At 39.5% G+C, this 13,738-nt stretch overlaps 1 protein-coding gene across 2 annotated transcripts in view; it reads left to right on the top strand.

The window, feature by feature from the left end:
- Positions 1–12,747, top strand: part of ADAM29 (ADAM metallopeptidase domain 29) — an 82,574-nt gene extending 69,827 nt beyond the window's left edge. For both annotated transcript variants that reach the window (XM_086703838.1, XM_086703836.1), the window contains one exon: positions 9,743–12,747. In XM_086703838.1, coding sequence (XP_086559964.1) covers positions 9,869–12,718 — 2,850 coding nt within the window. In that variant the 5' untranslated portion in view covers positions 9,743–9,868 and the 3' untranslated portion in view covers positions 12,719–12,747. The remainder of the gene's footprint in view (positions 1–9,742) is intronic.
- The last annotated feature ends 991 nt before the right edge of the window (positions 12,748–13,738 follow it).

Genomic DNA, 13,738 nt, shown 5'->3' with positions numbered 1-13,738 from the left:
CTGGCAGACTAACACATACTTGAATCCCAACAGACTAGTGTACATCTGTCTGAAAAGAATTATATTTTTGTCACTTTAATTTCTTTAATAACTGGGACAGTGATGGTTCTTCAGCCCTTAATTGAAAGTCATCAAGTGTCAGAGAAGGGATTCTCTGCTGTTCCTCTAATTCTAGATGTTCCAATTGATGTGTAGAAACTATTGTCATATCTTTAATGCTAAGAAATTTTTGTAATTGCATTGGTTTTCTTATGTATTACATCTATATATTATTATACATCTATATATAATGTATATTATATATATCTCCATATATAGATAGATATAGATATAGATAGATATAGATATAGATATAGATAGATATAGATATAGATAGATAGATATAGATATAGATATAGATATAGATATAGATATAGATATAGATATATGCAGGTCAGACTTAAAGAATCACAGAGTCAAGGCAACCTCTCCATGCTCTACACTTAGCTTTGAGATAACCCTCTAGGCTTTATACCATAATTTTCTGGGAAGATAGGCAATTATCAGACTTTCTGATGCAATCATTTCTTGTCCACGGCATAAAATTAGTTACTCAAGTATAATAAGACTGTGCTTAGTAACTTAAGCTTCTTAATTCATAACAACTAATTAAGTAATTGACAGAATAAACAGACATGTAAATGTTAGGTGTGACTCAGCCCAACTCAGTGCATTCATATGTATTTCTAGACAGTTGTTATTTGTAAGATATTTTGTGTGGCATAATGGTTCTGGGAAAAGAATACCTTAATTGGGAGAAATAAAAATCATGATCTTTTACTTCATGTAATATAAATTAGTTTGAGAGATAAGGTTATAGATCTAAGTAAGTTTATACTTATTTGCTTAAATAAGATTATGTAAACCTTGCTATACAAGAGAGGCTATGCTGAAAGAGATAAATAAGTCACCAATGTGGTATCTAAATAATGTTTTTAGCCTCTTTGAACTTCCCACATTCTCTTCATTGTTCTCTGTTAGGTGACAACCTTGCTTCAGAATTTACTAAGAAATATAATCCAACAGAGAAGAAAATCTCTCATAGTACCACAGATAAATCTATAAATAAAAGGTCTGAGGATTTCTTCACCCTAGCAAAAACCATTTTATTTCATTTGGTTTGATATTTCATTTTAAAACATCATTCTGTTTGGTTTTCTCCAATATCCTCTCCAGTTTTTTTCAAAGATTTTTTCTTTGAGTATTTGACTCTGACCCCCTCATCCCCTTCTCCACTTTACTGGCTCCCTGGTCCAACATTATAATTTGTCCTTTCTCTACTGGCTCAATCTTTCTCTACACACTATGCTGTGTCTCCAACATCTAAAATCACAGCCTTTACTACAAACACTCCTCTTCCTATAGTCTTTCATAACCTTGACAGTACAATTGCTCTAAGGGATATCTTTACACATGCGCTCTCTTCTTTCTTTCATGCCCTAGGGTGCCTATCAAAAAGGTAAAACTCTTCTTATCAAGGTACTGCATAATTTCTAATCCATCATGTCAAAGGGGCAGTCCACTCCTCATCTTCCTGACATGGAAGACTTTTTTTCCCTGGTTTTCATTAAAACACACTCTCTCATTACTAATCCATTGTCTGCTTTGTTGCTTCTTCTCCTTTGCTTTCTTTTTTTTTTCTTCAATATATGAAATTTATTGTCAGATTGGTTTCCAAACAACACCCAATGCTCATCCCAAAAGTGCCCTCCTCAATACCCATCACCCACCCTCCCCTCCCTCCCACCCCCCATCAACCCTCAGTTTGTTCTCAGTTTTTAACAGTCTCTTATGCTTTGGCTCTCTCCCACTCTAACCTCTTTTTTTTTTCCTTCCCCTCCCCCATGGGTTTCTGTTAAGTTTCTCAGGATCCACATAAGAGTGAAAACATATGGTACCTGTCTTTCTCTGTATGGCTTATTTCACTTAGCATCACACTCTCCAGTTCCATCCATGTTGCTACAAAGGGCTATATTTCATTCTTTCTCATTGCCACGTAGTACTCCATTGTGTATATAAACCACAATTTCTTTATCCATTCATCAGTGGATGGACATTTAGGCTCTTTCCATAATTTGGCTATTGTTGAGAGTGCTGCTATAAACATTGGGGTACAAATGCCCCGAAGCATCAGTACTCCTGTATCCCTTGGGTCAATTCCTAGCAGTGCTATTGCTGGGTCATAGGGTAGGTCTATTTTTAATTTTTTGAGGAACCTTCACACTGTTTTCCAGAGTGGCTGCACCAATTTGCATTCCCACCAAGAGTGCAAGAGGGTTCCTGTTTCTCCACATCCTCTCCAGCATCTATAGTCTCCTGATTTGTTCATTTTGGCCACTCTGGCATGAGGTGATATCTGAGTGTGGTTTTGATTTGTATTTCCCTGATGAGGAGCGACGTTGAGCATCTTTTCATGTGCCTGTTGGCCATCCGGATGTCTTCTTTAGAGAAGTGTCTATTCATGTTTTCTGCCCATTTCTTCACTGGGTTATTTGTTTTTCGGGTGTGGAGTTTGGTGAGCTCTTCACAGATTTTGGATACTAGCCGTTTGTCTGATAGGTCATTTGCAAATATCTTTTCCCATTCCGTTGGTTGCCTTTCAGTTTTGTTGATTGTTTCCTTTGCTGTGCAGAAGCTTTTTATCTTCATAAGGTCCCAGAGTTCATTTTTGCTTTTAATTCCCTTGCCTTTGGGGATGTGTCGAGTAAGAGATTGCTACGGCTGAGGTCAGAGAGGTCTTTTCCTACTTTCTCCTCTAGGGTTTTGATGGTTTCCTGTCTCACATTCAGGTCCTTATCCATTTTGAGTTTATTTTTGTGAATGGTGTGAGAAAGTGGTCTAGTTTCAACCTTCTGCATGTTGCTGTCCAGTTCTCCCAGCACCATTTGTTAAAGAGACTGTCTTTTTTCCATTGGATGTTCTTTCCTGCTTTGTCAAAGATGAGTTGGCCATACGTTTGTGGGTCTAGTTCTGGGGTTTCTATTCTATTCCATTGGTCTATGTGTCTGTTTTTGTGCCAATACCATGCTGTCTTGATGATGACAGCTTTGTAGTAGAGGCTAAAGTCTGGGATTGTGATGCCTCCCGCTTTGGTCTTCTTCAAAATTACTTTGGCTATTCAGGGCCTTTTGTGGTTCCATACAAATTTTAGGATTGCTTGTTCTAGTTTCGAGAAGAATGCTGGTGCAATTTTGATTGGGATTGCATTGAATGTGTAGATAGCTTTGGGTAGTATTGACATTTTAACAATATTTATTCTTCCAATCCATGAGCACGGAATGTTTTTCCATTTCTTTAAATCTTCTTCAATTTCCTTCATAAGCTTTCTATAGTTTTCAGCATACAGATCTTTTACATCTTTGGTTAGGTTTATTCCTAGGTATTTTATGCTTCTTGGTGCAATTGTGAATGGGATCAGTTTCTTTATTTGTCTTTCTGTTGCTTCATTGTTAGTGTATAAGAATGAAACTGATTTCTGTACATTAATTTTGTATCCTGCAACTTTGCTGAATTCATGTATCAGTTCTAGCAGACTTTTCGTGGAGTCTATCGGATTTTCCATGTATAGTATCATGTCATCTGCAAAAAGTGAAAGCTTGACTTCATCTTTGCCAATTTTGATGCCTTTGATTTCCTTTTGTTGTCTGATTGGTGATGCTAGAACTTCCAACACTATGTTAAACAACAGCGGTCACAGTGGACATCCCTGTCAGGTTCTTGATATCAGGGAAAAAGCTCTCAGTTTTTCCCCATTGAGGATGATGTTAGCTGTGGGCTTTTCATGAATGGCTTTTATGATGTTTAAGTATGTTCCTTCTATCCTGACTTTCTTGAGGGTTTTTATTAAGAAAGGGTGCTGAATTTTGTCAAATGCTTTTTCTGCATAGATTGACATAATCATATGGTTCTTATCTTTCCTTTTATTAATGTGATGTATCACGTTGATTGATTTGCAAATGTTGAACCAGCCCTGCAGCCCAGGAATGAATCCCACTTGATCACGGTGAATAATTCTTTTTACATGCTGTTGAATTCGATTTGTTAGTATCTTATTGAGAATTTTTGCATCCATATTCATCAGGGATATTGGCCTGTACTTCTCCTTTTTTACGGGGTCTCTGTCTGGTTTAGGAATCAAAGTAATACTGGCTTCATAGAAGGAGTCTGGAAGTTTTCCTTCCCTTTCTATTTTTTGGAATAGCTGGAGAAGGATAGGTATTATCTCTGCTTTAAACATCTGGTAGAACTCCCCTGGGAAGCCATCTGGTCCTGGACTCTTATTTGTTGGGAGATTTTTTTGATTGATTTGATTCAATTTCCTTGCTGGTTATGGGTCTGTTCAAGCTTTCTATTTCCTCCTGATTGAGTTTTAGAAGCATGTGGGTGCTTAGGAATTTGTCCATTTCTTCCAGGTTGTCCAGTTTGTTGGCATATAGTTTTTCATAGTATTCCCTGATAATTGCTTGTATCTCTGAAGGATTGGTTGTAATAATTCCATTTTCATTCATGATTTTATCTATTTGGGTCATCTCCCTTTTCTTTTTGAGAAGCCTGGCTGGAGGCTTATCAATTTTGTTTATTTTTTCAAAAAACCAACTCTTGGTTTCATTGATCTGCTCTACAGTTTTTTTTAGATTGTATATTTTTTATTTCTGCTCTGATCTTTATTATTTCTCTTCATCTGCTGGGTTTAGGCTGTCTTTGCTGTTCTGCTTCTATTTCCTTCAGGTGTGCTGTTAGATTTTGTATTTGGGATTTTTCTCATTTCTTGAGATAGGCCTGGATTACAATGTATTTTCCTCTCAGGACTGCCTTCGCTGCATCCCAAAGTGTTTGGATTGTTGTATTTTCATTTTCATTTGTTTCCATATATTTTTTAATTTCTTCTCTAATTGCCTGGTTGACCCATTCATTCTTTAGCAGGGTGTTCTTTAACCTCCATGCTTTTGGAGGTTTTCCAGACTTTTTCATGTGGTTGATTTCAAGCTTCATAGCATTGTGGTCTGAAAGTATGCATGGTATAATTTCAATTCTTGTAAACTTATGAAGGGCTGTTTTGCGACCCAGTATGTGATCTCTCTTGGAGAATGTTCCATGTGCACTCGAGAAGAAAGTATATTCTGTTGCTTTGGGATGCAGAGTTCTAAATATATGTCAAGTCCATCTGATCCAATGTATCATTCAGGGCCCTTGTTTCTTTATTTACCGTGTGTCTAGATGATCTATCCATTGCTGTAAGTGGAGTGTTAAAGTCCCCTGCAATTACCATATTCTTATCAATAAGGTTGCTTATGTTTGTGAGCAATTGTTTTATATATTTGGGGTTTCCCATATTTGGTACACAGACCTTTATAATTGTTAGCTCTTCCTCGTGGATAGACCCTGTAATTATTATATAATCCCCTTCTTCATCTCTTGTTACAGCCTTTAATTTAAAGTCGTTTGTCTGATAAAGTATGGCTACTCCAGCTTTCTTTTGACTTCCAGTGGCATGATAAATAGTTCTCCATCCCCTCACTTTCTTTTTTTTTTTTTTTCAACGTTTTTATTTATTTTTGAGACAGAGAGAGACAGAGCATGAATGGGGGAGGAGCAGAGAGAGAGGGAGACACAGAATTGGAAACAGGCTCCAGGCTCTGAGCCATCAGCCCAGAGCCTGATGCGGGGCTCGAACTCACGGACCGCGAGATCGTGACCTGGCTGAAGTCGGACGCTTAACCGACTGCGCCACCCAGGCGCCCCCATCCCCTCACTTTCAATCTGAAGGTGTCCTCAGGTCTAAAATGGGTCTCTTGTAGACAGCAAATAGATTGGTCTTGTTTTTTATCCATTCTGATACCCTATGTCTTTTGATTGGCACATTTAGTCCATTTACATTCAGTGTTATTATAGAAAGATATGGGTTTAGAGTCATTGTGATGTCTGTAGGTTTCATGCTTGTAGCGATGTTTCTGGTAGTTTGTCTCACAGGATCCCCCTTAGGATCTCTGTAGGGCTGGTTTAGTGGTGACAAATTCCTTCAGTTTTTGTTTGTTTGGGAAGACCTTTATCTCTCCTTCTATTCTGAATGACAGACTTGCTGGATAAAGGATTCTCGGCTGCATATTTTTTCTGTTCATCATATTGAAGATCTCCTGACATTCCTTTCTGGCCTGCCAAGTTGCAGTAGAGAGATCGGTCATGAATCTTATCGGTCTCCCTTTATATGTTAGAGAATGTTTCTCCCTAGCTGCTTTCAGAATTTTCTCTTTATCCTTGTATTTTGCCAGTTTCACTATGATATGTCATGCAAAAGATTGATTCAAGTTACATCTGAAGGGAGTTCTCTGTGCCTCTTGGATTTCAATGCCTTTTTCCTTCCCCAGATCAGGGAAGTTCTCAGCTATGATTTGTTCAAGGACACCTTCAGCCCCTTTCTCTCTCTCTTCTTCTGGAATTCCTATGATACGGATATTGTTCCATTTGATTGCATCAGTTAGTTTTCTAATTCTCTCCTCATGATCCTGGATTTTTTTTTTTATCTCTCTTTTTCTCAGCTTCCTCTTTTTCCATAACTTTATCTTCTAATTCACCTATTTGCCCCTCTGCCTCTTCAATCCACACTGTGGCTGCCTCCCTTTTATTTTGCATTTCATTTATAGCATTTTTTTAATTCATCATGACTATTTTTTAGTTCCTTGATCTCTGCAGTAATAGATTCTCTGCTGTCTTCTATGCCTTTTTCAAACCCAATGATTAATCTTATGACTATTATTCTAAATTCTTGTTCCGTTATATTGCTTATATCTGCTTTGATCATTTCTTTAGCTGTCACTTCTTTCTGGAATTTCTTTTGAGGGGAATTCTCCCATTTCATAATTTTGGCTAGTTTTCTGTCCATTATGAGTTTTAAAAGCTTGTTATGTGCTCTGCATCTGTGAGCAATGCTATATTAAAGGGTGGTCATCTACTATACAGCCCTTTAGGAGGTGTTTTTTGGAGAGTGTTACTTTCTTTCTGTTGTTGTGTCTTTGGTTATTTTATTTCTTTACTCATAATGATGTTTTGGACCCACCACGAGGTGTGCTTTGATTCTTTTCCTTGAAGTAACCGTGGAAAGGAAAACAAACAGATGAACACGAAACAAAGACATGCAAACACACAAATAAAACAAACAAGTAAACAGATACACACACACACACACACACACACACACACACACACACAGCACACACACAAACAAAAATAATCCAAAAGCAAAAAACCAGAAACAAGTACAAGTAAAGAACAGAGTAGAGGCGGTGCTGATGGAAGAACACATAGAAAGAGAGAAATGACAGGGGCAGGGACAAAGAGAAAATAAACATTGACAGGCCGAGAGACTAAATGGCTTAAACCAGGGAGAGAAAGGAAAATAAAGAAGGAGGGGGCAGGGACGAAGATAAAGGTACCCAGACAGAGAAACTATACGGCTTGATTATTCCAGAGAGAGAGAAAGGAAAGCAGAGAAGGAGGTGTAGAACATGTATGAAGAGAATGGATTAAATATGTCTGCTTAAACAAACCAACAACCAGAGTAACCAGCTAGAGGAGGGAAGAGATAAGAAGGGAGAATACATCTCGGGGCGCCTGGGTGGCTCAGTCGGTTGAGCGTCCGACTTTGGCTCAGGTCATGATCTCGCGGTCTGTGAGTTCAAGCCCCGCGTCGGGCTCTGGGCTGATGGCTCAGGGCCTGGAGCCTGCTTCCGATTCTGTGTCTCCCTCTCTCTCTGACCCTCCCCCGTTCATGCTCTGTCTCTCTCTGTCTCAAAAAAAAAAAAATAAATGTTAAAAAAAAATTAAAAAAAAAAAAAAAAGAAGGGAGAATACATCTAAATAACAAAAATTGTCCTGGAATTAATCCAGGCTAGGCAGCATCACTGGTCTGGATGATGGAGCCATCTGGTTGCACAGCATCTATCTGCTCCAGCAGATGCACAGTTACCCGGCATGGAGGGGAGTGGTTTGGTGTAGGCTGGTCCCACCTCCACTATAGGTCCTTCCTTGGTGGTGGTGGGGGTGGAGGGGGGGAAATGGCGATACCCAGTCCATTCTCCACGACCTGGTGGACTCCATTGAAATTGTCCTTACTGTGTTGCAGGTGCAGAGGGGGCAGTCCTTCTGGTTTCACTGACTCCCCTGACCCTGTGCTTTGCTAGGATTCAAAGACCCACTCTGTGCACTCTCTCACTGGGGAGGTGCCTCTCTGTGCAGCTTGAGATGTGGTCCCAGCTGGCTTTTTCTATGCTGCAGCACTTCAGGGAGCACTTCCAGCTGTGGACTGCACCGCTGACATAGCTGCCAAGCCTGGGGGTGGCAGACACAGCAGGCTTTGTTCTATCCCACAGCACTCCAGGGAGGGGACCACTTTCTCCTACTGCAGCCTGCACCCTAACCTACCACAGAACCTGGCTCCCCTCCCCAGGTGCGCGAATGGGGCAGCTGGCCCCAGTCCAAAGAAGCCCCACAGTTAACTATGGGATCTCTCTCAGTCCCAGTCAAAGGTTTATCTCTTGTCCAGATACAGTCCTATGCTTCCCCAGCCGCTCTTTCTCTTCCCTTTGTCTTTCCACAAAAGGGGATCCTTCCCCTTGATGCCTATGCAGCCCGTTTTATCTCCTCCAGTTCACAATTACCCACCTATATCCCATCAAGGATGTCCCGGTATCTCCTTTTAAGACTCAGTCTCTTTTCCTCCCAGACTTCTGGGGTTCAAAGTCCTTTGGCTTGAGTACTTCTTTGTTTGAGAGATGCGGGAAGTATAGATACCTCTATTTCCCTGCCATGTTGGCCCGCCTTCTCCCTCTCATTGAATGTTTTCAGGGTATTTAGTTACATTTAGAGGGAACAAGCAGAGAAACTGAGTTTATATGACCTTGTTGCAGAAATTAAATTGGCCAATTTTTTTGAATGATGTTCTATATTAAAAATGTAATAAACACTATTGAGTAACATTGCAAAGAACAATAAAAGTCAAGTCAACCATTTTTTATTACGTAAAGAATTAAGATAGGCATTATAGGAGATACCAACATTTGTGAAAGGCACAAATAATGCTCTTGAGTATTTCTAGTCTGATAAGCCTAGTAAGAATAATGTAAGGAAGAAAAAAGAAATAAACCTTTTTGCTTCAGGGAGGTATGTGGTAAGCACCATGAAAAATATTAAAATTAATATTAAATTAATATTAAATTATATTTATATTTATATTAAATTAATATTAAAATATCATAATATTAAAAAATATTATAAGTGCTTTTTACAAAAAAAAAGTCTCTTAACTAATCAGTTGAGTTTGAAAAACAGAAAGAGGTATTACTATTTATGCCAATTTAACGTGTAAATTGAGACAATCTCAGCAATATATGGTCACCTAACCCTAAGACCCTTCTGTTTTAACTATTAATTTTGGAAATGTTCATGCATATGCATATTTATAGAATAGTACAATAAATCCTTATTTTCCCATCATCTAGGTTTAATAACTATAAATATGTAGCCAGTTTTCATTCTTCTATATACCCTGAGTCCCTTTTTGCTGGATTAATTCTTAAGAGCAAATTCTAGGAAGTTTCCTGGGTTATTCCTTGAGCAAACACTAATTACTTTTATTGCATGCCTTTTTCTTTTTCTTCACCAGGCATAACCACTTCCATCCACATGTTGCTTTTTGTTTTACTTATAGGGGTGATACTGTAATGGTTCAACTCTGCCAGAACACAGATCCCAAATGATTAGCCCTTCATATTGACCAGCTCAGGATAAGAAGCCAGAGCATCTGGACCAATATTTCCATAATGGTGGCTTCATAATGACTGTGATTAAAGGTCTGCTATACATGAGGATCATATTTCTGCTACACTGGTTTGGGGTGTGTCTGTTCTTTTGTGGACACACCCAGGCTGAGCACCCCCAGTATAATAGTCCTCCAGAAGTGGTGATTCCTTTGAGGATACCTGGCACTGGCAGAGGCATGAAGCCTTCAGGCTGGCTCTCTTACAGCCTGCATTTTGGGGGCAAGAGACACATTGTCCATATAAAGGTCAAGAAGCATTTGCTGTCCAGACACCTCCCAGTGTTCACCTATACAGACCAGGGTGCTCTCCTTGAGGACCAACCTTTTGTTCAGAATGACTGCTACTATCATGGTTATGTGGAGGGAGACCCAGAATCCCTGGTCGCCCTCAGTTACTGTTTTGGTGGTTTTCGAGGATTGTTACAGATAAATGACATTGCTTATGAAATTGAGCCCATGACTTTTTCTACTAACTTTGAACATCTGGTATATAAAATGGAGAGTGAGGAAGCCCAATTCCCAATCATGAACTCTGACTTTATGCGAGAGAAAATTGTACCCCAATGGGAGTCTCAAGAGATTAATAATTCTACTCAGAAACAAAGTTCTTATATGGGCTGGTGGCTCCATATGTTTGTTATTGAAATAGCAGTGGTGGTGGACCATAGTTTATATCTTCATATAAAAAAGAACATTTCAAAGTTTAATGAAGACCTATATACTATTGTAAATATAGTGGATTCCATTTATGACGTCTTGGGTCTTAAATTGCTATTGTTCGGTTTGGAGTTCTGGACTGAAAAAAACTACATTGAAGTAAATGATATAAGGAGATCTCTGAGATATTTTTGCCTTTGGAAAAAGGAAAACCTTGATATCCGCCTACCACATGATACTATACATCTTTTTATAAATAAGACAGTACGAGGAATGAGTGGCTTAGGCTACGTTCAAGGACTGTGTCAATCACACATTAATTGTGCAATTGTTACTAATGTAGAAAAAACCTTGGGCACTGTTGCAATTGCAATGGCTCATCATATTGGTCATAATTTGGGTATGATTCACGATACTGACTTTTGTACATGTGCAGTGCCTAAATGCATAATGCATTTTTCAAACCCCCCAATAACTAAATTTAGCAATTGTAGTTATTCTTATTTTTGGAGATATTCTATACACCAGGTAAAATGTTTGTTCTACACTATACACACAAAGGACATATTTTCACAGACACGTTGTGGGAATGGTATTGTTGAAGATGAAGAGGAGTGTGACTGTGGGCCTTTACAGAGTTGTGCAAAAGATGCCTGCTGTCTGTCAAACTGCACTTTGAGCTTCGGGTCTACATGTGCTTTTGGGCTTTGTTGCAAGGACTGCCAGTTATTACCATCAGGAAAAATATGTAGAAAGCAGGTCAATGAATGTGATCTTCCAGAGTGGTGCGATGGCATATCCCACATGTGCCCAGATGATGTCTATGTGGAGGATGGAATTCCTTGTAATGAAAGTGCCTATTGCTATGAGAAGAACTGTAATGACCGCAATGAACAGTGTAAGCAGCTTTTTGGCCAAGAGGCAACGAGTGCAAGTCAGAGTTGCTACAAAAAAATAAACACTCTTGGTGATCGTTTTGGTAACTGTGGTCTCAAAAATGCTGCATATATAAAATGTAATATCTCAGACAGCCTGTGTGGCAGAGTTCAGTGTAAGAATGTGACAGAAATTCCCACTCTGCACGAACATTATACTGTGCATCAATTTCACTCCAATGACGGCGTCTGCTGGGGTATTGACTACCACTCTGGGATGCCCATACCTGATATTGGTGAAGTGAAAGATGGCACAGAGTGTGGCCCAGAACATCTCTGCATTGACAGGCAGTGTGTCCATATATCTCGCTTGGACAGTAGTTGTTCACCTAAGTTCTGTAACTTGAGGGGAATTTGCAACAATAAACATCACTGCCATTGCAACTATTTGTGGGATCCACCCAACTGCCTAAAACGGGGCAATGGAGGTAGTGTTGATAGTGGACCACCCCCGAAGAGAGAAAAAATAAAGAGGGGTTACTTGTTAGCATTCTCACTTCTTTGGTTGCTTCTCTTATTATGTTGTCTTATTTGTCTTTGCATGAAGAAAAAATCAAAGGAAAAGGAAGCTGAAAGTGCAAAACAAACACAAACGTTTCCTTTAAAACAAGTGCAAAAGGTTCCTTCAAAACAGATGCTAAATGTCCCTACTCAACCTGAAAAACCAGCACAAAATGTTCCTCCAAAACCAGAGAGTAAGGCTCCTTCAAGACAAGAGAGTAAGGCTCCTTCAAGACAAGAGAGTAAGGCTCCTTCAAGACAAGAGAGTAAGGCTCCTTCAAGACAAGAGAGTAAGCCTCCTTCAAGACAAGAGAGTAGGCCCCCTTCAAGACAAGAGAGTAGGGCTCCTTCAAGACAAGAGAGTAAGCCTCCTTCAAGACAAGAGAGTAAGCCTCCTTCAAGACAAGAGAGTAGGCCCCCTTCAAGACAAGAGAGTAGGGCTCCTTCAAGACAAGAGAGTAGGGCTCCTTCAAGACAAGAGAGTAGGGCTCCTTCAAGACAAGAGAGTAGGGCTCCTTCAAGACAAGAGAGTAGGGCTCCTTCAAGACAAGAGAGTAGGGCTCCTTCAAGACAAGAGAGTAAGGCTACTTTAAGACAAGAGAGTAGGCCCCCTTCAAGACAAGTGAGTAAGGTTTCGACTCAATCTGCAAAACAACAAAAAGCTCAACCCTCAAAACCACCACAAAAACTTCAGAGTCAAGCTAGCCTATTGCTTCAACAGGGTAAAGGTGGGAAACAAAGGCCATCACTAGTAAAAAATGTACCCAAATAAGTATGCATTAAACAAGGTTCTTCCTGGAATGTTTCTCCTTGTTCTTCATTATTTTAAACAATTAGAAGATCCATTTTGCCTAAAATTTCTTTCTTTATATTTTCTGGGAAAAAGCATGGCACATGGGTTGTGTACCAGTTTTCAAGTTACTCAGCTTCAAATCCCCTTCCCATTTTGTACACTTCATCACAGGGACCATATTCTGCTGTACCAGGCCCTCTTCCTATAGGGATCTGCAATAAGGGGAATGAGTTTGGAGAGTTTGGAATAAGGGGAATAAGGGGAGAGTTTGGAAACCTGGGAGATCTGTTTGCTTCCTGTGTGTCAATATCACCTCAATAACATGTTTTACACTGTCAGTTATACTTCGTTTACATATTTTTTCACTAAAATATTTATTGAAAATACTTATTTCTTTACTTATTTATGTATATTTTTTAAACTCACTGCAGACCAACTTCACTGTCATCCAGCATCAGTGTGTTATCCTGAGAGTCCCGAGTTGCAGATCATTGAGCTTCCTACCAGTATCCCAGATCTTCTGCACCAGCTTAGCACTACCTACTGTCAGAGTTCTGGGTCTCAGATCCACGCAGTCAGACCTACAGTCTTCTAGATTTCAGTAACCCTCAAGCTCTTCCCTTTGCTCCTTAGCTCCTTGAAAGAAATCACCTTTTAACAGTTAGTATTTCATGCCTACTAACAAGTTAGTAGCACATGACTCCCTTTTCTTGTTCTTCAATATCTATTTACCCAATTCTTGTACTTAATTCTATCCCTCTAAAATTACTGATGTGTTTTTACTTTTTCTTTTTGTAATGTTATCTATTTTTGAGAAAGTGTGAGAGACAGAGTGCGAGCTTGGGAGGATTAGAAAGAGAGAGAGAGAGAGACAGAATCCAAACCAGACTCCAGGCTCTGAGCTGTCAGCACAGAGCCTGATGTGGGGCTCAAACCCACAGACCATGAGATCATGACCTGAGCCGAAGTCAGATGCCCAACTGACTGAGCCACCCAGGT

The sequence above is a fragment of the Puma concolor genome, chromosome B1 (assembly GCF_028749965.1).
Source record: "Puma concolor isolate L17-30 chromosome B1, mPumCon1.1.hap2, whole genome shotgun sequence".
NCBI lineage: Eukaryota > Metazoa > Chordata > Mammalia > Carnivora > Felidae > Puma > Puma concolor.
This window is presented reverse-complemented; position numbering and strand designations above follow the sequence as displayed.